Source organism: Podarcis filfolensis (assembly GCF_964270895.1).
Source record: "Podarcis filfolensis genome assembly, chromosome: 6".
Classification (NCBI taxonomy): domain Eukaryota; kingdom Metazoa; phylum Chordata; class Lepidosauria; order Squamata; family Lacertidae; genus Podarcis; species Podarcis filfolensis.
In genome coordinates this window covers 98,616,607-98,638,768 of record NC_139609.1, presented here as the reverse complement: position 1 = coordinate 98,638,768, position 22,162 = coordinate 98,616,607, and the positions used below count along the sequence as shown (strand labels likewise).

Here is a 22,162-nt window from a genome sequence, read left to right as displayed (position 1 = left end):
GATGCTGTCTGCAGTGGCCTTTTCAAAAACAGCCCGCCTGCATTCCCCTAAACCCATCAGTTGCTGTTACCGTATTTTTCTGTGTATAAGACTAGGTTCCCCCCCCCTAAAATAAATGTCAAAAATTAGGGGGTGTCTTATACTCTGGGCCATCTCCCCCATTTTCTTAAATCGGAGTCCTCCAAAATAGGGGGCGTCTTATACTTGGGGGCGTCTTATAGATGGAAAAATATGGTAAGTGTCCTAAATCTATACCTGGTGGATCAGGACCCCACACTTCAAACACCTCTCAGCTATCAGCTTGCCTGGCAGATACCAGACCCTTTGCTTTGGTGCTGCAGGATCTGATGAATCTGTCTGGCCACCTCAACAGCCTTCCTGTTCGGTTGATGATGTATTGGCCAAAGCAGGCCTTTGCTTCTCACTGCTCCTGCTGACTGAGTTTTGCGATTCAGCAAAATCGGATTTGCATTAAGAGCAAAACTGAAACCACACCTGTGTGGCATCCCTGGGTCTGACACACCAGCAGCCATACCTTGGCCATTCCAGCAGCCGTGGGTCCCTCTCCTCCATATTAGCCTCTCCTCCATGAAAAGACCTCCAGAGAACCAGGACTGGCTCTTCCACTACATTTAAGGAGTTTAATCCCTGCAGCCATGGAAAAGTGGGAGAATCTGATATGTTTTATTTAAGATAGGTACACCTCACCCAAGGCAGCTCACACACACACACACACACACACACACACACACACACCATTACAATACCAACAATATAAAAGCACCATATTTATTTCATAATTTATTTTTATAAAGAAAAATACAATTCTCCAACCCCCCCCCCAAAGACAATGTTACAATGATATGATAAAATCACACTGTTAAGCGAAACAATTCTGGACAAAGATTCCAATAAGGCTAAGCAAGAGAAGGAGGGACAAGGAGGGCAACTGGGGCAGAGGCCCCCCCAGGAACCCCTTGAGGTGTGTGAGGGGCTCCAGACTGAGGGATGAATGAAGTGTCTTCCCCCTTCCCCAGCCCCCCCTTGATCTGCCCCAAAACATGAAATCCCTGGACTCAGATATGATCACTGTTGATCTGTGAGTGTACGAAGCCCACTCCGCCATTTTAGTCTCGGAGAGGGACCTCTTGACATCCACAGAGCACAGGCTCAGCATGCAGAAAGTCCCAGGAACACCCCCAGGATTTTAAAAGCAGAGATTGTTTAGCTGCGACTCCTGCATTGCTGGGGGTTGGACTAGATGAACCTGGGGGTCCCTTCCGACGCTGCAATTCTGTGATCCCACAAGAGCCGGCTGCTCCCAGTATTCCACCTGAGGCAGCTTCTCCTTCCCAGCAAGCTACTCCCTGGGGCTGCGGGGAGACAGCTGAGCTTCCAAGAATAAATAAATGAAAAGACTGTTTGTTGCTTGCCTTGGCTGTTTTATTAAATAACTTAAAGGTGCTTTATTGAGGCTCATTGCTTTCATATCCCTATGCAAACTGCTTTGCAAAGTTCACCTGGTGAATGGTATATAAATATCTTTTTAAAACATAAAAATGAATGTCAGGAAATGGGAAAGGACAGCTCTCTGCCAGAGGCCCTGGAAGGAAGTTGAGAGACCAGGGGCCCCTTGCCACCAGCTTAGGGTGCTGTCTATGCCCCTCCCCTTCAGCTCTGCCTCCCCCCCCCTTGCCCTCCCATGCATGGGGTGGGGGATTTCCACTGGAGAGGCAGCTGGGGAGGGTTGGGGTGAACCCCCCCTCTCTCCATGGACTGGGACCTTGGCAAAAATCCCCCCTCCCCATGCAGAGAGAGAGAGAAGAAAGGAAGGAAGGAAGGAGGAGAAGGGAGAGACCACATTTAACTTCAGTCTCCTCCCATCCCTGGTATTTGGCTCCCAAGAGATTACACCCGGTGGAATGTGGCCCCCAAAAGGTTCCTCAAAAGGAGGCTGGAGGGGACGCTGTCACTCTGTTCCTCTCTGCCTTCCTGTGTCCTCTTTGCTACCTCAGCACCCCCCACAAAGGTCGTGATGCAAGCCTTGCTTGCCTGCCAACACAACCTGACCCCTCTTCTCCACTCCTCACATCTGTGGCTTTTTTGTAGGGGTGCAGATATCCAGTGTGGGGGTCAGGTGGGATTGCTATGAGGAATTTTGAAAAATGAAGCAAGCCATTGTGTCCTCCATGAAAGCATTGCGTTGACTGGGTTTGATTCATTGACAATAGTTTCTGATCGAATCCCACAAGCCTCTTCATCTCTGCCATTTGCTTTCTCTACGCTGACAGGCACGTATAAGCTTTCTAAATACACAGGCCAGTTGCTTCACCAGGCATCCTGGGCCATAAAGATAGTCGATGGCTTTGATGTACCTTTCCTTGGTTCTGTTAATCTTAGGGCCAGGAAATAGTTTCACATGGAGGTGATAAACATGCCTAATCTTTCCTTGCTATCCTTCCTCTCCTGTTTACCGCTTGTTTATGACCTCCAGGGTTGCTGAATGCGTTCCTTGTTTCCTATTTTATTTACTCTGGACTACTATGCATACTCAAATTAGCTCTTTGTAGTTTTAACTTTTAACTTTGTCCCCGCGTGGGGTTTTTTGAAATGCTTAGAGGAAATCTGATTGGTTCTTACGAACACTGTGTAAAAAGTTCTTTCGTGAATAAAACGACCTGGGCCGAGGGGTGGAGAGGAATTATTATTGGCACCACCTCCCAGAGTCTTGCTGGTCAAGCCTCATGTGTATTCTATTAATCAGAGTCCAATCCTTCCTTGCTTTGGGAACACTACGGCTTTTTGGACCGCGAAAGGAAAGCCCTGCATGGGCTGCTACACCTTCTCCTTGAACACTGGCCAAAGCAGTTGCTCTTCATTCGCATTTGCAAAAAAGCTCCAGAAAGACCCCAACAAGGTGGAAGGTGCACAGAGGAGGGTGACCAAGAGGGTCAAGGGAGGGGAAGCAAAGTCTTGTGAGAAACGGTTGAGGGAGTTGGGGATGCTTAGCCTGGAGAAGAGAAGATGGTGAGGTGAGATGAGAGCCTTCTTCTAATATCTGAAGGGCTGTCCCATGGAAGAGGGACCAGGCTCATTTCCTTTTTCTCCGGAAGATAGGACCTGAACCGATGGATCCAAGTTACAAGAAAGGAGATTCCGCCTGAACCTTAGGAAGAACTTTCTGATGGTAAGAGCTGCTGGAAAGTGAAATGGACTCCCTTGGAAGGTGGTGGACTCCTTCACTGGAGGTTTTTAAGCAGAGGTTGGGTGGCCAGCTGTCAGGGATGCTTGAGCTGAGATTCCTACATTTCATGGCGTTGGGATAGATGACTCCTGGGTTCCTTCCAACTCTGCCGTTCTATGATTCTATGTGCCCTCCAGTTGAGTGTTCTTTTGTGGAAGAACAGGCTAGTGGTGGCAGGTGGGGAGAAGCACCCAGGAAGCACTCAAGTGAGGTGGCAGCAAGGAAGCCAGACCTCTCTTTCCTCTTCCTCCTCCTCCTCCTCCTCCTCCTCCTCTGAGAGTTCATAACAGAGTTTCTGCAAGCGCCATTGGCTGCCTGGTTTCATCTGCCACATGCCAGCATGGACATTCATACGAAGAAGGGTGCAAGCTCTTGGAGAATGCAGACAGTCCTTTGCACCCCACCGGGAGCAATGCCACACCCCCTTGGGCGAAGCACACGTCAACCACCAGGAAGTTTCTCGCAGCAGCCGAGACGTTTGTCATCACTTCACGGAAACATTGATTCATTCATACACCCGGATTGTCTGTGCAATGCGTGCGGAGGGGCCGTCTGTTCTGGAATGAGGCCATTGCAGGCTGGCCAGGTCGAGGGTCTTGGGCCAAGCAGTGGGTGAGCGAGGAAGACTTAGGAAGACCCTGGAAAAAGAGGAAAGCATTGTCAGAACACTGTGCCATCGGCGGGGACTCCTTCCCGCCTAAGGCGGCTTCTACACTTTTGTGCCTTTGAGAAATGGCTTCTCTGCAGTCAACTGGAAATGGATCATTCCCTTCCAGTCACTGCCAAGAACTTTCTGTAACATACTCATTCTGTAACATACTCAGAATCAGTCCTGCATCCGTACGTTAACTCAAAGCTTCCTGCTTGTAGTTTCTGCTTTTTTATTTATTTATTTATCGGTTTTATAAACTTTGTGCCAAATCAATTTATCCACATTTCTTAGCAATTCGACTTCCCATCCTTGCATTCTTGATGTTTATTCCTGAAATGCAAAACTTACGCATTTCTTCATTTAGTTCATTCTTGCTAGCCTTCCATTGCTTACGCTGCAAGACCCTGCCTGCAATTTCATTTGCTATAATCCTTTTTAAAAGAGGCCGAAAAGTACTTCCATTCTTCCGTACACTTTTCTTCATTGTGGTCTCGTATTTCCGCTGGCCATTTCCCCTCTTTTAACCTAGTCAAGCCTAGTCACCCTGGCTAGTAGCCATCGATAGCCCCTGTCAGGGAATCAGGAGCAGGAGCACTGGGGAGAGAGGATTGGGAGAGCGAAGGGGAAGAATCCGAGGGCAGCGTAGGGGAGTATGACAGTGGCCCGAGAGATTCCATGAGCTTCTCCAGCGAATCAGAAGATTCCCAGAAGGGGGCGCCGATGGTCAGGGCAAGGGGGGTCCCAGGGGGGACGCACCAGAAACAAGGAGCCAGAGGGGAACCCCAAAGCAGCAGTGGAGGATCAGGACCAGTTTCCCCACCAGAGCGTAGTGGGGGGGAGGAGTCACATGTGTCAGGAGCAGTGTCTCCTCCAGAGAGGGAGTCAGGGCTGACCACGCCTCCAACGGAGGGGAGGTCAGTTGCAGCTAGCCCCCCCGATGGGGGAAGCAGTGACAGCAGCAGTGGAACGGTCAGGAGGAAAGTTGCTGGCTGGGCGCGCGCGCCAAGTTCAAATGTGCAGGCGCGCGGAACAGCAGGAGACCCGGATGGGGAACCAGCTCCTAAAACCCGCCGGAGGGAGGGAGAAGGCTCAGGGGAATCAGCGGGAGAAGAGGCTAGAAAGGGCGGAACCCCGGCGGGCAGGCGGACCCAGAGGAGGAAGGAGCAGCGGAGAAGGTGGAGCAAGGCTAGACTCTTAAATTGGTGTCAAGGGGGAGGAGACTCAGACGGAGCATCAGTGGTCTGACACTTTAGACGTGGGGCTGCGCGCTGCGGCTCTGGAAGTGAAACTGAACTTCAATAAAGGCTTTTATACTTAACAACGAAGCAGCGTTGGTCCTTTGTGAGCTGGGACCTAGGGTAGCCCTGACAGTATGCTCCGTCTGCCATAAAAACCTCGCAGCGTGAGTTGGTGCAGCGAGGGGCAAGACTTGGTGTTTTGCGAGCTCACGAAGATAGGCAAAGATGACTACAGAGAGCCAGGTGAAAGAACTGCAAGAAGCAGTCACGACGCTTTACGCGGAAGTAGCAGCATCCAGGAAAAGAGAAGAAGAAGCAGTAGCGCTCTGCCGGGATCTGCAAGCCAGGTGGGACCGTTGGGGGAAAGAGGGGCTGCCAGGACCCAAACCGGAGGGAGTTGGCCTCGGGAAGAGGGGGGGCAGCCTGGTGGCGCACTTTGATGGGAACCTGCAGCAATACCCTAACTTCAGAGCTGACGTGGTTTACGCGCTCAATTTGCTTCGGAAAGACTTTAGAGATGAGGAAGAGAAGGTGGGCTTCATAATCACTCATTTGCATGGGGAAGCAAAAGCGTGGCTGCGGAATTTGTGGCGCGAAAAAGACCCTGCCCTCAAAGATTCCGATGCATTTATCAAAGCTATGGACGCTTGCTTTAAATCTACGGTAGATGTAGATATTGCTCGGAGGGAAATGCATGGACTACAGCAAGGGAAAGCGACGGTGAGGCAGTATCACTCGCGCTTTTTTGCCTTACTGAACGTGCTGGGCTGGGAGAAGGACTCCATTGCTGTCAGAGACCTGTTCTGGGAGGGGCTAAGTGGAGAGGTGAAAGATGAACTGGCAAGAGGAGAAAGACCCCAAAATACCCAAGAAGTTGCCCAAAGAGCGTTGGCAATTGGTGTGCGCCTGGAAGGACGTAAGGGAAGCACCCCAGCCAGGACAACCCCTTTCTTTCCCAGAGAGGCGGGGCGGGCGCTGTCCATGCCTCCTTTGGGAAGGGGAGAAGAGCCGATGGAGATTGGTGGTGCAAGGGCTCAGACTGCCAGCAGAGCCCAAACACCGGGAGCAGTCAAGGGGAAGGCTCCTAGAGGGACCAGGAAGTGTTACATCTGCGACAGTGCACAGCACATGGCCAAAGAGTGTCCCCAGAGGCTCCAGAAGCACACTGCAGCCTCAGCAACAGTAAAGGGAACAGGTGAGCAGCTGAAACAGCTGCAGGGGGAAGAAGAAGCCTGGTTGGAAACAGAGCCACTGGGGCCCAACCAGGCAAGTCAGTGAAGCAGTCCCCAGAGATTTTACAGCCCACAGACCCCCTCCCACCCAAACCAGTGGTGCAACTCACCGCATCGCTCCAGTTGCCCAATGGGCACACCATGCAAGTACCAATAACCATTGACTCTGGGAGCAACGCAGACTTTATTGGAGTGGACTTTATCAAGCAACATCGCATAGCACTCATGCCAGCCACGATGCCCCTAAACGTCGTCACGGTCGATGGCAGGAAGCTACTGGGAGGAGAGGTGGTACAGCAAACACCACCGATGGTGATGCAAATTGGAAACCACCGCGAAGTCATCAGCTTCAACGTCACCCACCTGTCGGACACGCCCATAGTGTTGGGTATGAGTTGGCTGGATAGGCACAGCCCGGCATTGGCATGGTACCAGCGGCAGTTGACCTTCTGTTCCTCCTACTGCGCAGAACACTGCATCCAGACCCGCCAGGAGGAGGAGGGGCAAGAGGATGAACCGCAGCTACACCTAGGCATGGTGCAAGCGGTACCCAACAAGTACAAGGAGTTTTTGGAGGTCTTCTGCGAGAGGGAAGCGGATAAGCTGCCTCCCCACAGGCCTTACGACTGCAAGATTGACCTCCTGCCGGGAGCGACGCTGCCGACTGGGAAACTGTATTCCATGTCTGAAGATGAACTGCAAGAACTCAGGGAGTTCATAGATCACAACTTGAAGCGGGGGTTCATCCAAGAATCTAAAGCAGTGGGGGGCAGTCCCGTGTTTTTCGTGAAGAAGAAGGACACGCCCCAACGGAGACTCATAGTTGATTTTAGGACCATAAATTCCAAAACAAAGCCCGCAGCGTTCCCCATGCCCAAGATCGACGACCTGCTCGCGACGGTGAGGAAGGGACGGATCTTCACCAAGTTGGATCTACGAGGGGCGTACAACCTTATACGCATGCGGGAGGGCGATGAGTGGAAGACAGCCATGTTTACACCTTTAGGCACCTATGAATATCGCGTAATGCCTTTTGGTCTGCAAAATGGCTCCCATACCTTCCAAGCTTTCATGCATCACGTGTTAGCGGGACTCCTCTACAAGAAGTGCGTCTGCTTCCTGGACGATATCCTGATCTTCTCGGAATCGCAGGAGGCTCACGAGAGGGACGTCAAGGAGGTCCTGCAGAGGCTACGGGAGCACAGACTTTACGCCAAATTAGAGAAGTGCCAGTTCGACATGACGGAGGTGGATTTTCTGGGCTACAAGCTGTCCGACAAGGGACTCGCCATGGACAGCGCCAAGGTCCGCGCGGTGTTGGACTGGAAGAGCCCGCGCAATCGGAAGGAGGTCCAGAGGTTCGTCGGCTTCGCCAACTTTTATCGCAAGTTCATCAAAGGGTTCGCGAAGGAGACGGCGGCCATCACGGACACCCTCAGCTCCAAGAAGAAGAAGTTCACCTGGACGGACCAGGCGGAGCAGTCCTTTCGGAGACTCAAGCGTCTCTTCGCGTCCGAAGAACAGCTGCTACATGTAAACCCCAGCAGACCAATGAGGGTTGAGACGGACGCCTCAGACAGAGCAGTGGGGGCCGTCCTGTTGCAGCAAGATCCGCAAGGGGAATGGAGGCCGTGCGCATTCTACTCCAGGAAACTCAGCAAGGCGGAACAGAACTACACCATCTGGGACAGGGAGTTGCTGGCCATTCATGCAGCTTTCAGGGCGTGGCGGCACTTCCTCGTTGGAGCCAGACACACAGTGCAAGTCCGCACGGACCATAAGAACCTGGAGTACTGGCGCACGGCGCGGTTCCTGAACCAGAGACACATCCGCTGGGCGGAGTTCTTTGCGGATTTCGATTTCCGGATAGAATACATCCCGGGAGACAACAACGTCATGGCGGATGCACTATCCAGGAAGCCGCAGTATCTCGAGGAAGCGGCGCCGGTGGCGGCCAAGCACATTTTCGCACCGAAAGCGTGGGCGTGCGCTTCAGCTGCCGTGGACCTGGACGCGGTGCGTCGAGCGCTGCAGACGGATTCGTTCGCACAATCCAAGATGGAGGAGGTGCGAAGAGGCACAGCGAAGGACGACGAGTTCCAGATATGAGACGGACTGCTCATCCGCAAAGGGGCTCTCTACGTGCCCGGAGACGACCTCCGCGCGAAAGTCTTGCAGCAGCTACACGACGCGCCCAGCGCTGGGCACTTCGGCAAGGACAAAACGGCGGAATTAGTAACCAGAGACTTTTGGTGGCCCAAGGTGAGGGGAGAAGTCGCGGATTACGTCTCCAGGTGTGACACCTGCCAAAGGGCCAAGCCAGTACACAGGAAGCCAGCGGGTCTACTAGAACCCCTACAGACGCCGCTCGAACCGTGGGAGAGAGTGGCCCTGGACTTTGTCACAGATCTGCCCAGCTCGCGAGGCAAAACAGCGGTGCTCGTGGTCGTAGACATGTTCACCAAGATGGCACACTTTATTCCGTGCGCGAAGGTGGCCACAGCGGAACAGACCGCCAAGCTGTTCATAGACCACGTGTTCAAAGCTCACGGCTTGCCGCGGTCCATCCTGTCTGACCGGGGTCGCCAATTCGTCTCGAGCTTCTGGCAGAAGCTGCTGGGCATCCTGAACGTCAAGATCAACTTAGCGTCGGCACGACACCCGCAGACCAACGGACAAGCGGAGAGGGTCAACGCCATCATGCAGCAGTACCTGCGATGCTACGCCAATCAACAACCCTCGACCTGGGTGGACTACCTACCGCTGGCCGAGTTTGCCTACAACAACACGAAGCACGGGTCTACGGGAGTGACACCGTTCTTCGCCAATAATGGGCGGCATCCCAGAACTTTCCCAGGGTTAGAGACGAAGGGGGAGGGGGAGCCAAGGGGAGCAGAGCACTTAGCAGCAGAGTTACAGGAGGTCCACGAGCAACTCCGCAGGCAACTGGAACTGGCGAAACACGCCTACAAAATGCAGGCAGACAAGCACAGGAGGGTCGGGGAGGACATCCAGGTGGGGGACTGGGTCTGGTTAGCAGCCCAGGCAGTGCCGGCCAGGACGCTAGCTAAGAGGAAGCTCAAGCACAAGCAGCTGGGACCTTACCAGGTCGCGGCGCGAATCAATCCAGTGGCCTTCCGGTTGACACTCCCGGAGGGCTCCAGAATGCACCCAGTCTTTCATAGGTCAGTGCTCACACCCTACAGGGAACCCCACAGGTTTCAGGCGACAGGGAACGCGCCAGACCCACTTAGTGAATCTCCGAAGAGGGAGGGGTCACGGAGGGCGACGCCACTCAACGAGGTCACGGAGATTTTGGACTCGAGGTGGGGGGAAGAGGGGGTGGAATACCTCCTCGCCAGGGAAGGTACCCCAGCCAGTGCCAACAGGTGGGTACCGTGCTATGCCGTGGAGGAGCACTATCTTAAAGACGAGTTCCATGCACTCTTCCCACACAGACCTATGCCGGCAGAGTATTTCGACGACTGGCTTTTCACGCCCACACTGTCAGCCAGTACGTTCCAGGGTTTTTCATCAGCTGAAGAGACGACGCCAGACACTAGCTCCTCGGAGGGGTCTCTCTCGGGGTTTGCCACAGACCGCTCCTATTGGTGGGACACTCAACCGGAGGTGGGGTGGCGCAGGGAGCTGCTGCGGGGACCTTTGCAAGCTGTCTCACCAGAGGTACCCGGGGGAGGGGAGGACATGGACGTGTTGGGGGAGGATCCTGGATTCGAGCACATCAGCAGAGAGATGGAAGCAGAGGAAATCGACGTCGACGAGCCCGTTGCGGTTGGGCCGGATCCAGTGGACCGGCTACACACCAGGGGGGAAGAATGGTATCCCGCACTCACACCCACTGGACTGGAGCACCCGGAACCCACACCCGAAGAGGGGGAGGGGGGAAGGGGGGGCTTCGAGGGCGGGATGGATGTCAGGGAATCAGGAGCAGGAGCACTGGGGAGAGAGGATTGGGAGAGCGAAGGGGAAGAATCCGAGGGCAGCGTAGGGGAGTATGACAGTGGCCCGAGAGATTCCATGAGCTTCTCCAGCGAATCAGAAGATTCCCAGAAGGGGGCGCCGATGGTCAGGGCAAGGGGGGTCCCAGGGGGGACGCACCAGAAACAAGGAGCCAGAGGGGAACCCCAAAGCAGCAGTGGAGGATCAGGACCAGTTTCCCCACCAGAGCGTAGTGGGGGGGAGGAGTCACATGTGTCAGGAGCAGTGTCTCCTCCAGAGAGGGAGTCAGGGCTGACCACGCCTCCAACGGAGGGGAGGTCAGTTGCAGCTAGCCCCCCCGATGGGGGAAGCAGTGACAGCAGCAGTGGAACGGTCAGGAGGAAAGTTGCTGGCTGGGCGCGCGCGCCAAGTTCAAATGTGCAGGCGCGCGGAACAGCAGGAGACCCGGATGGGGAACCAGCTCCTAAAACCCGCCGGAGGGAGGGAGAAGGCTCAGGGGAATCAGCGGGAGAAGAGGCTAGAAAGGGCGGAACCCCGGCGGGCAGGCGGACCCAGAGGAGGAAGGAGCAGCGGAGAAGGTGGAGCAAGGCTAGACTCTTAAATTGGTGTCAAGGGGGAGGAGACTCAGACGGAGCATCAGTGGTCTGACACTTTAGACGTGGGGCTGCGCGCTGCGGCTCTGGAAGTGAAACTGAACTTCAATAAAGGCTTTTATACTTAACAACGAAGCAGCGTTGGTCCTTTGTGAGCTGGGACCTAGGGTAGCCCTGACAGCCCCCTTCCCTGCTGGGTCTCCAGCCTGCTCACCTGCTGGCTTGCACCTGGCCAGGCAATCCCTGCGCTTCTTGAATTTGTTCTCGTTGCCAAGGCAGCCACTGTAGATGAACCTCTTGCAGTTTTGGTCACGCTCGTCGTAATACCAGCTCCGGAACTTGCCATGGCAGGGACCGTAATCCGGAGGCAGCTTGCAAATATCTGGGATGGCAAAGGGAGAGGAAGGAAGAGTGAGAGAGTCCCAGACATTAACTACGTTCTTGGTGAAGATTCGGAAGGAGGACAGGGGTGGAGCAACTCCCCTGTGAAGAAAGGTCGAAACACCTGGGGCTATAATTCCTTGTGGGAATTATAGCAACAGGACTAACCAGATTGTATAGAAATTTATTCACATATGCGACTACAGCAGCAAGAATGTTACTTGCCCAAAAATGGAAAGGAGAAGAAGTCCCAGCGAAAGAAGAATGGATACAAAAACTTATGGAATATGCAGAAATGCAGAAATGGAAAAATAAGAAATCAAGATAACAAACTTTTTTTAAATAAAAGAATGGAAATGGTATATTGAATATTTACAAATAAACTGTAAACAGATAAGAACATTGGCAAGATTACTGTAATAACCTGCAGTTTTATAAGAGTTTAGGGAAGTTTTTAATGACTGATGTTTTATTTTTAACCTTCTGTTGGAAGCCGCCGAGAGTGGCTGAGGAAACCCACCCAGATAGGCAGGGTAGAAATAATAATAAATTATTATTATTATTATTATTATTATTATTATTATTATTATTATTAAAGTAGATGAATAAATGAGTAAGTTAAGTTAATTTGGAATATGCAGAAAATATAAAAAATAAATTTAAGGAACTGTGGAATGAGGGGGAAGGAAGTTTCAAAATTTTAAAATGATTGTGAAATTATTGAAATGTATAAAATTGAAAATCATAAAAAAATGAAACGTTAGGGGCTGTTTAGTTTTGGGGTGGGGGAAGTCAGTAAGAGGTGACACGACAGAATGTGGGGAGAAAACAGGTAGGTTTCTCCATCTCTCATAATCCTAGAACCTGATGGGGTCATCCAGTCAAACTGGTGGAAGATTCAGGGCAGATTGAGGGAACTGAGTCTCTTTAGACTGGGAAACGAGGGTCTGTGGGATGTAAACACAGGAGCAGTCAATAATAATAATAATAATAATAATTTATTATTTGTACCCCGCCCATCTGGCTGGGCCTCCCCAGCCACTCTGGGCGGCTTCCATAGAAAACCAAAAATACACTAAAATATCACAGATTAAAAACTTCCCTGAACAGGGCTGCCTTAAGATGTCTTCTGAATGTCAGGTAGTTATTTATCGCTTTGACATCCGATGGGAGGGCGTTCCACAGGGCAGGCACCACTACCGAGAAGGCCCTCTGCCTGGTTCCCTGTAGCTTTGCTTCTCGCAATGAGGGAACCGCCAGAAGGCCCTCGGCGCTGGACCTCAGCATCCGGGCAGAACGATGGGGGTGGAGACGCTCCTTCAGGTATACTGGGCCGAGGCCGTTTAGGGCTTTAAAGGTCAACACCAGCACTTTGAATTGTGCTCGGAAACGTACTGGGAGCCAATGTAGGTCTTTCAAGACCGGTGTTATGTGGTCTCGGCGGCCGCCCCCAGTCACCAGTCTAGCTGCCGCATTCTGGATTAGTTGTAGTTTCCGAGTCACCTTCAAAGGTAGCCCCACGTAGAGCGCATTGCAGTAGTCCAAGCGGGAGATAAGCAGAGCATGCACCACTCTGGCGAGACAGTCCGCGGGCAGGTAGGGTCTCAGCCTGCGTACCAGGTGGAGTTGTTAGACAGCTGCCCTGGACACAGAATTGACCTGCACCTCCATGGACAGCTGTGAGTCCAAAATGACTCCCAGGCTGCGCACCTGGTCCTTCAGGGGCACAGTTACCCTATTCAGGACCAGGGAGTCCTCCACACCAGCCCGCCCCCTGTCCCCCCAAAACAGTACTTCTGTCTTGTCAGGATTCAACCTCAATCCATTAACCGCCATCCATCCTCCAACTGCCTCCAGGCACTCACACAGGACCTTCACCGCCTTCACTGGTTCTGATTTGAAAGAGAGGTAGAGCTGGGTATCATCTGCATATTGATGGACACCCAGTCCAAACCCCCTGATGATCTCTCCCAGTGGCTTCATATAGATGTTAAAAAGCATGGGGGAGAGGACGGAACCCTGAGGCACCCCACAAGTGAGGGCCCAGGGGTCTGAGCACTCATCCCCCACCACCACTTTCTGAACACGGCCCAGGAGGAAGGAGCGAAACCACTGCATAACAGTGCCCCCAGCTCCCAGCCCCTCTAGACGGTCCAGAAGGATGTTATGGTCGATTGTATCAAAGGCCGCTGAGAGATCCAGCAGAACTAGGAAACAACTCTCACCTTTGTCCCTAGCTCGCCGGAGATCATCAACCAGCGCGACCAAGGCAGTTTCAGTCCCATGATGAGGCCTGAATCCTGATTGGAAGGGATCCAAATGGTCCGCATCCTCCAGGCGTGCCTGGAGTTGTTCAGCAACCACGCGCTCAATCACCTTGCCCAAGAATGGAAGATTTGAGACTGGGCGATAGTTGGCTATACTGGCCGGGTCTAAAGATGGTTTTTTAAGAAGCGGTTTAATGACCGCCTCTTTCAGCGGATCTGGGAATGTTCCCTCACAGAGGGAAGCATTCACCACCCCGCAGAGCCCATCGCCCAGCCCTTCCCGGCTTGATTTTATTAGCCAGGATGGGCAAGGATCAAGGAGACAGGTGGTTGGTTTCACGCGTCCAAGCAGCCTGTCCACATCCTCGGGGGTAACGGATTGAAATTGATTCCATGCAACTTGACCAGACAGAGCTCTAGCACTCTCCCGCCCCAGCCCTGCTCCCACGGTGGTGTCTAGCTCCTTCCGAATATGAGTGATTTTATCTGCAAAAAACTTTGCAAAATCGTTGCAGGAGATCTTGGGGTCTTTACAAGGCCCCGGTGGTAAAGGTGGTTCCGTTAAATTGCGAACCACCTGAAAGAGTCTCCTGCTACTATTTTCTGCAGATGCAATAGAGGCGGTGAAGAAAGTCTTCTTCGCCGTCGCTATCGCCACTTGGTAGGCTCGAAGTTGAGCTCTAACCTGTGTCCGGTCAGATTCGGAGTGAGTTTTTTGCCACCGACGCTCTAGCCGTCTCAGCGATTGTTTCATCGCCCTCAGCTCCGAAGAAAACCACGGGGCTGTCCGGGCTCCATGCAATCGGACAACATTCCTAGAGTGTACATGTTAGAACATGGGGAGGGAGGTCTGTCTAGCAAGCAGGTAAACTTCCTGGGGTCGGACTTCCTCCGCATGTGACCAGAGGTGGGTGTGGCCTCACCTGTGCAGGTAAATGATGAAAGCACAGGGCAGGCAGCTATCTCTCTCTCTTCCATCTCTCTCTGCCATTTTTCTTTCAAAGAAGAAGCATCTAAAGATGCTCTCTTGGCTCTTAGCCAAGAGAGGAGGAAAGGACTATCTTGCTATAAGATAGATTCCGAATGCATGTAACCTTTTTAAGCCTGTCTGCCTTCTGGGATCATATTGTGAACAGAACGTGAGTAAACTCTTTTATACTTTTATAAAGACTGTGTCGTGTCTTGTATTTTAAGAGGGAACAAAGGGGAAATTACCAGAGTAATTATTATAGAGGTTCTAGCGAACCTGTGCAAGCGTTACCGTTGCGAACTTAAAGGGGAATGTCTATAAACTCTGCTGATATTTTGGGAACTTGTTAGCACAAGTTGGATTAGGATATAATCTCACAATACATCCTCTCCTGCACCCCAGAACATTCCCACAGGGTCATCTAGTCCAACCCCCTGCAATGCAGGAATCTTTTGCCCCATGTGGGGCTTGAACCCACAGCCCGGAGAATTAGTCTCACACTCTATGGAAGGCAGAACTTCTAGTGCTTGCTCCAGCCGCAGAAGCACCACTCTGCTCTCACAGCTGCCCAGCATTATTGAGAGCTCATGAGTAGCAGCTAAATCATCCCTGACAGAGGCCACTTCTCTGAAGGATACCAGTAGCCCCCCACCTCCCCCAGCAACCTCTGGGTCTCACCTTTGACGGGCTCAGAGCAGCGCAATGCGCACCCATAGGAGCAGCACTTCTGATCCCCCGGGCAGTTTCCGTCATGAAGGCAGCTGGCCAAGCACTCCAGGGTGATGTTTCGAGGACTGGGGAGGCAGGAGCCAGGCTTTTCTGCAACACAGAGAGCGAAACCAGGGTTGTCGTTGGGCGTGATGTGGAGGGGACCTTAGGCCGCTGTTCCCATCTTGCTGGGCCCATCTAGTCCAGCCTCCTGTTCTTACAGAGACCAACCACATGCCCCAATGGAGAAGCTTGCATGAAGAACATCAGAGCAACACTGACTCTCTCCATCAACAGGGGAGGTCTTGCATGGACCTTGTGGCTAGTAGCGTAATCCTCCCCATGAATTTGCTCGGTCCTTAAAGCCCTCCAAGTTGGTGGCTGTCAATTCCTTTTGCAAGAACAAATTCTATATTTCAGCTATTTGCTGTGTGCAAAAAAACCCTTCCCTTTGTCTGCCCTGAATCTCTCACAATGACTCCATGAAGTTCTGGAGAAGAAGAGGACAATCTCTGCCCACTTTCTCACACCCTGCAGAGTTTCACGCACACCTAGTGTGTTCCCTCGCCTCTTTTCCACCCCCCTCCGTAAGGAAGGCCTTCTAGGAGGATGCTGAGTGATGGGTCCCAGTCAGGCCTGCCCCTCGACTCTGGGATGCTGGGATGAGTGGAGCAACCCTTTGAGCCACATCTATGCCTGACCACCTCTACATGGCACAGGGACAGAGCAGGTGAAGAAGTTCAGGACACCCGCTCCCCCCCCAGGTCCCAAGGGCTCCCTGTGCTTCAAGATGCCTGGGTGGGTGGGTTTCTGTCAGTCAAGAGGGTCGGGGTCCTTTCCCACATCTGGGCCCACCCCCCTCTCACCCCCACTCACCAGTCCCTCCGCAGTGGCGCTGGCATTCTTCGATGGTGTAAAAGCGGTTGCGGAACCACGAGCAGCCTCTGTAGGTGAAGGGCTCACAGGCCTTGGAGGTGGAGTTGTAGAAGAAGCGCGGTTTGGGGTCGCCACACCGGTCAGAGTCCTTTGGAAAGGTGCTGCACACGTCTGAAACTGTATTATTGATCTCTCTTGAGTCAACAGAATTCGTACAGTGCTTGACTGCAGCGCAGCCTCCAAGCAGCTTACAAGGAAGACAAGAAATGTAGCTAGGGTAAAGAAAACCCTGGTCCCACCTCCAATGGCATCTCTGGGCAGGGCTAGGAATCATTCCCTTGCCTGAAAACATGGACTGCCACTGCCAGTCAGTGTAGACAATATGGGGCTAGATGGACCAGTGGCTGACTCCTCTGTTTCCGCTTCCTCTGTTGCTAAGAGACACTCAAAGTCCATTGCTCTTCCCTGCCATATCTCCAGGGAGAGACCTTCATGAATCCAATGATGGAGGAACTGGAGGTGACTGGCAACAGCGGCAGAGCATATGCCCGCGCTGCCCAGGGTGCCCTCCCAGGCGCGGGATAGCCAACTGGGTGCCCAAGCAGTGCTCACGCCCTGCAGCCAGGGCCGGAGCGAGCTGCCTGTGGAGGACATTCAGCGCCACCCACCCACGACCCCCAAGCCCCTCCAAGCGGTCAAAACAAAGGGGGAAGCGGGGAATGCCACTGGCAAAACGGCACAGCTCTGCCCCTTACCCTGGAGGGGTTGGGGTAGGTTTGGGAGTCATGGACGGATGGCGTGCTGAATGTCATCCCCTCAGGCGAGGGCATCCAGGGCGGTCGACTCCCCCCGCCCCCCCTTCCTACCCCCCTGACTGGATCTCTCAGGAGAGAAGAGCAGAGAGACCCAGAGAGGGAGGAGGGCTCTGAAGGGAAGAGAGAGGAGTTGGGACTAGGTCTGGGACAGGGCAGGAAAGCAGGAGAAGGCTTGAAGGTGGGGCATTGCATGATCAGGCTGTCTGACTAATGAGAGAGAGAGAGAGAGAGAGAGAGAGAGAGAGAGAGAGAGAGAGAGAGAAGAGCTCATTTTTTGTGGCCCCAGAGGCATGGGAAAATGGGAGGGGCCACAGGTGAGAACAATAGGAAACTTGACGTGTCTGTGCCAACCTGGGGGGCAGCCTCATGGCACCATTAGACAAGCAAGGATTTTCCACACACTCCACAGAGCCCAGGGAATGCAGGAGAACCAGTTGTAAGAATGCAAAAGTAGACACCTCCCGCCACCCAGAGCTGATTCAGGTGGCGGATACACAACACTCTTCCAGAATGTGTTGCCCCAGTATGGAAGTCTCCCTGCCCGCCAGAAGTTTTTCTAGGCATCATCACCCTTTTGAAAGGGCAGGCTCCGGGCATCCGTGAGTCATTTGTCTTTTGCTCCAAGGAGACTGACATCATCTGTTACATCTGAACCTTGGGAGACGCATAGGATTTCAACACCTAACCACCCCCTAACCCAAGCCCTCTCCCTTTAGAGTCTCAAAGGCCGTGTGATTCATTGCTTGGCTTCCTGAACCTTCCCTTTCCCCCACAAGACCCAACTTGCAGACACTCAGGCACAGGCTGCTTTGGAAGTCAGAGGCTGCTGGAGTCGGCTTCTCTCTTCCAGGACGCTGACACCCTTCGGATCTTGCCAGGAGGTCCTACCATCATCTCCAGCACCTCCACCTTCCTCTGGTCAGAGATGGGCTGTATCTGGCATGGGAAAACCTCAGGCTGCTTTGTGTTTGCTAGAGCCTCAAGGTCCACTGACGGAAGCCAGAAGCACAGCAACAGCTGGGTGGCACCCTTAGGGAAGAACTTTCTAGCGGTAAGAGCTGTCGAGGGTTTCAAAGCAGAGGTTGGATGGCCGTCTGCTCTAGATGCTTTAAATGTAAGTTCTCCAATGCAGGGAGATGGACTAGTTCTATGATTCTTGTTAAATGCAGTCTGCCTACAGGCCTCCTACACAAAACGCCACTTCTAGATGAGCCCCCAAACTTCTCTTGGGGCTCACATCTGCTTGCCCCACTGTTCCTCTAGGAAAACCTGTGGTTTAGCACTGAATCAGGATGAATGGCAATGGAGTTTCTCATGAGTTGCCGTTTGTTTTGATTCAGTGCTAAAGAGCTGAGCTTTCTAGGCACGACTTTCGGAAGTGTGGACAAGCCCTTCCTTTCAGCAGCTTAGAGGGTGAAGGTGGCGAAAGAGCCTTTGTTGTCCCCACCCTTATTTAAAGAGAGAAAGGACATCATAAACTTTTGCCATTGCCTGTCTAGTCAGCCATATATCTGCCTCATCTCTCTCCTGAGCCAGATTCTCCTCCACTCTGACCAGAATTTGGGGTTGGGCTTTTCCATTTGAGGACTACAATCAAAGTCCCCCTTTGAAGCTCCCGAATTTGAACCTTACCCTGCCCAAATCCCAAACCCCATTGCAGAGTTTTGTATGGTCAACGCACAGAAGTGAATTTCTAGGGTGTAAATCAAAAGCCTTCTGGCTTGTTTGGCCCAAAGGAGGCAACTCACTGACCAGCTGCTGCCCATCACTGACCAACCTGAAACCTTCAGGCAGGTAGATCTTCAAATTCAGGGCTTGTCCACCCAACCTGCAGAGTCCCAGCAAAACTTCTGGGCCTGTGCGTCTCAACAGGGTGTGTGAGAGGTTCTTTGAGCATGTGAGGATGCTGTGGATCCTGAGAGTCACCTTCATGTCCAGGCTTCTTGGGGGTGTTGGGCAAAGGGCTGTGACTGGGGAGGGAGGTGGAATCCCTCAAATTCAGGCGAGGCTTAGCCCTGGGAGGTGGGCTCCACCCCACCCTGGCATGCTATCACCAGTTAAGGCCATGCCCCTCATAGAAGGAGCCCCAAGGGACACCTGGCCCAACCCCCTGCGGTGCAGGAACCACAGCTCACCAAGCATGCTCCCCGACCCCCAAACCGCCCCAATTCTTCACCCCTCCAAGTAATACCCAAACTCACATGGGGCGGGCACCGACGGCAGCTGAGCCCAGAGGATGAGGACGGGACCCATCACAGAGAAGAAGGAGAACCTGGTGGCCTTCATGGTGCTCCTGCTGGGAGGCAGCTCTGAATGGTGCTCAGGGCTGAGCTCAGCAGCCAGATATAGTCTTCCCTCCTCCCTCCTCCCTCCCTCCCCTGGGTTGGGCTGGGACAGAAGCTGGGTGGATCACAGCCAGTCACTGCTGCTGGCTCCTGGTCCAGATCGTTTTTTTCCAATTACTTACGGTAATTTCCAGGAACCAGTAAGCAAAATTTTGTTTGTTTGTGTGCGTCTATTTCGTAGGAAGCTGACGTGGGGCTCCGAAATAGAGCAAGTTCCAGATGGATATTTTCTCTCTCTTCAAAATAAACATTGCAAGTCAAAGCATGCTTTCAAAGGTGTGTGTTTCTAAAAAAAGTATAATTTCTCTCTGAAGTGGAACGATGGAATCCTGCCTGCTTGAAAAAGGCTTGAGCAGGAGGCCCCCTCGGATTCTCTGGAGGTTGGGTGGGGTGGGGCAGCTACTGTCCTGCCAGCAAGGTGTCCTCCTTGCCTTCTCTCCCTGACCCCCACCCCAAACACTCCCCATGGCCACTGTCTGCCTGGGGGAAGATCAGCCCCCAGCAGGGCACAAGGAGCAGGCTCCATCCTTCCTCGCTCACTTCTTCAGGCAGCACAGAGTTAAACTATGGAACTCACTGCTACAGGGAACAGGGACCATCCCTAGATGGCTTTGAAAGACAAATTCATGGAAAAGACTACTGGTTCCTGGGTCACACACAGCCTCTCTTTTTTTTAGATCATCAGCACTCATAGAATCTTAAAGCTGTGGATTTGGAGGAGACCCCCAGGGGACATCTAGTCCACCCCCTAGAGGGCACGAATCGCAGCTAAAGCATCCCTGGCAGATGGCCATCCAACCTGTCCTTGGAAACCTTCCAAGAAGGAGAGTTCGCCAGGGAGCCCTGTTCCACTCCCCTTGCCAGGAACTGTTTGGAAAATCACCTCTGGTGTCAAATGTTTCCTTCACCTGACAGAATCCCAACCACCTCTCTGCTTGCAGCAAACTTCCTCTTGCGCAAGAGTTGCTACCAGCCAGCTCTTTCCCCTGGGGGCCTCGCGGGCCAAGAGTGGGTCATCCACAAGCCATTGGGAGCTATTGCTCAGCAGCAACAACAGCATTTGCACCCAGGGTCCTGGGGCTGTAACCATGGACCTCACATTCCCTTGCATGACGCACGTTGTGTGGCATTCGCTGGAGTCAACGGGAAGGTCAGCCTTCAGGGCTGGGGGAGGCACCCAGCCCGGCTCTTTTGAACAGCACCCTTTGTCCCAGACAGCAGGGACCCGCACTGAAGACACCACTTGTTTGCTAAAAGCACTTGAGTAACTTCAAGATCCCTGGAATAGCTCAGCCAGTAGAGCGTGAGACACAATCTCAGGGTTGTGGGTTTGAACCCCACGTTGGGCAAAAGATTCCTGCATTGCAAGAGGTTGGACTAGATGATCCTTGTGGCCCCTTCCAACAGTACATGATTCCATGACCCATCAGGGAGACACCAGTTTACCCAGTGAGGTTTTTTCTACCCACCCAACTATTTTGTCTGCTTCCAGAGGCTAGGCATCTGGCTTTTGACCACAACCATTCCTGCCATAATAACTATTGTCGTCTTTAGGGCGGCACAGGACTCTCCAGCTTTCCCTTCACAAAGGTCCTTGTGCAATCTGGAGAAATGTCTGCCTGGCTATGAAATAAATAAATTAAGGTCTTATGTATATAATAAAGGTTCATAAATGTGCCAAGCAAACACGTACATAGATATATAGGCCACGTGTCTGAAGCTTCACAGGAGAGCAGCCATGGAGCCATTTTGACTCCCAGGCTGACCAGGTGTTTTCTCTGCAAGGTCAAATGGAGGAGCCTCCCCATTGCCTTTTCCTTCACAAATCCTGTCTTAAGGGTATGTCTGTGTATGAATAAGGCGAGCCTGTGATCTGGCTCAGGAACTAAGTACTTATTACAAAAGACTGGCCAGGCTCCCCAGGGTATGCAATCAAGTGACCATTAACAAGTAACCTGCCAGACAGGAGGTAAACAATGCACTCAGATTTCTGTTGTAGACCACCTTTTCTGTGATGTAGGTATGATGTATCTGGGGTGGTGGTCTTGAGCTACACCCCTTCTGTGATGTAGGTATGATGTTTCTGGGGGTGGTCTCTGACTCCAAGGTGGGCAATTTAAAATGTCTATATAAGGGTGGACACACCTTTCTTCTGGGTCTCCTCCTTTCCTGCGTGTGAGGAGAGCACCCTGTTGCAACAGTTCAATAAAGATCAGGCTTACGAGCTGCTTTGCTTCTCAATATTCTCTGGTTGGCCTCTGTTTTTCCTCCGACCGATGGAGAACCTACAAAGGACTCTATAAGGGCTCTTGTGTCCCCCAGAAAGGAATAAGGGCAGATTTTTCGTTTATTACAGCTATGTGGCTTTCCCCGAGCTGAGTGTTGGAGATGTGGCAAGGACAATGCCTCTCTTAAGCATATGTTTGTACAGCGCCCCATGCCTTGACCCCCAACCTTGCCCCCCCTCTAAAGACCAGAAGTGGGCTTATGTGGGAGAGAAGCTGCAAGGGGGAGGTGTTTCAAAGGCCCCTCTAGATTCCTCCATTGCTCCTCCATCCCTTTTGGGGCACAAGCCCTACAACCTCCGCCCGTTGAAGGAGGACGCAGCCACCGTGGCCTGGCCTGGGCAAAGTCCCAAGGCCTGTGGGGGCTGCCTTTCCTGCTGCCTTCTTTCCTCACGGCCCAGAGCTCCTGCCTAGCGGCATAACGGAGGTGAAAGAGGGTCATAGAAGAGCAGAAGTGTACGTAGAGTTGGAGGGGACCCTGGGGGTCATCAAGTCCCACCCCCTTGCAATGCAGGAATATGCAACTGGGGACCCCCTCCCCCTTGAGCTCAGGACCAACAGCATCTTAATCCCTCCGCCTGCTTGCAGAGTGGCTC

At 52.8% G+C, this 22,162-nt stretch overlaps 1 protein-coding gene across 1 annotated transcript; it reads right to left on the bottom strand.

Moving 5' to 3' along the window:
• Positions 1 to 788: 788 nt before the first annotated feature.
• Positions 789 to 19,283, bottom strand: LOC310764764 (BPTI/Kunitz domain-containing protein-like). The gene is made up of 5 exons (XM_083619243.1): positions 19,138 to 19,283; positions 16,122 to 16,298; positions 15,216 to 15,356; positions 11,134 to 11,301; positions 789 to 3,882 (listed from the first exon to the last, which is right to left on the bottom strand). Exons 1-5 carry the CDS (start codon positions 19,220 to 19,222, stop codon positions 3,872 to 3,874), a joined length of 582 nt encoding a protein of 193 aa, XP_083475369.1. The 5' UTR covers positions 19,223 to 19,283; the 3' UTR covers positions 789 to 3,871.
• Between the last annotated feature and the right edge of the window lie 2,879 nt (positions 19,284 to 22,162).

Coding starts and splice junctions, on each gene's coding strand:
- LOC310764764 (XM_083619243.1), bottom strand. CDS start 19,222: ATGAAGGCCACCAGGTTCTCCTTCTTCTCTGTGATGGGTCCCGTCCTC. Junction 15,357..16,121: donor GCGCCACTGCGGAGGGACTG/GTGAGTGGGGGT, acceptor TCTGTGTTGCAG/AAAAGCCTGGCTCCTGCCTC. Junction 11,302..15,215: donor CTGCTCTGAGCCCGTCAAAG/GTGAGACCCAGA, acceptor TTGCCATCCCAG/ATATTTGCAAGCTGCCTCCG.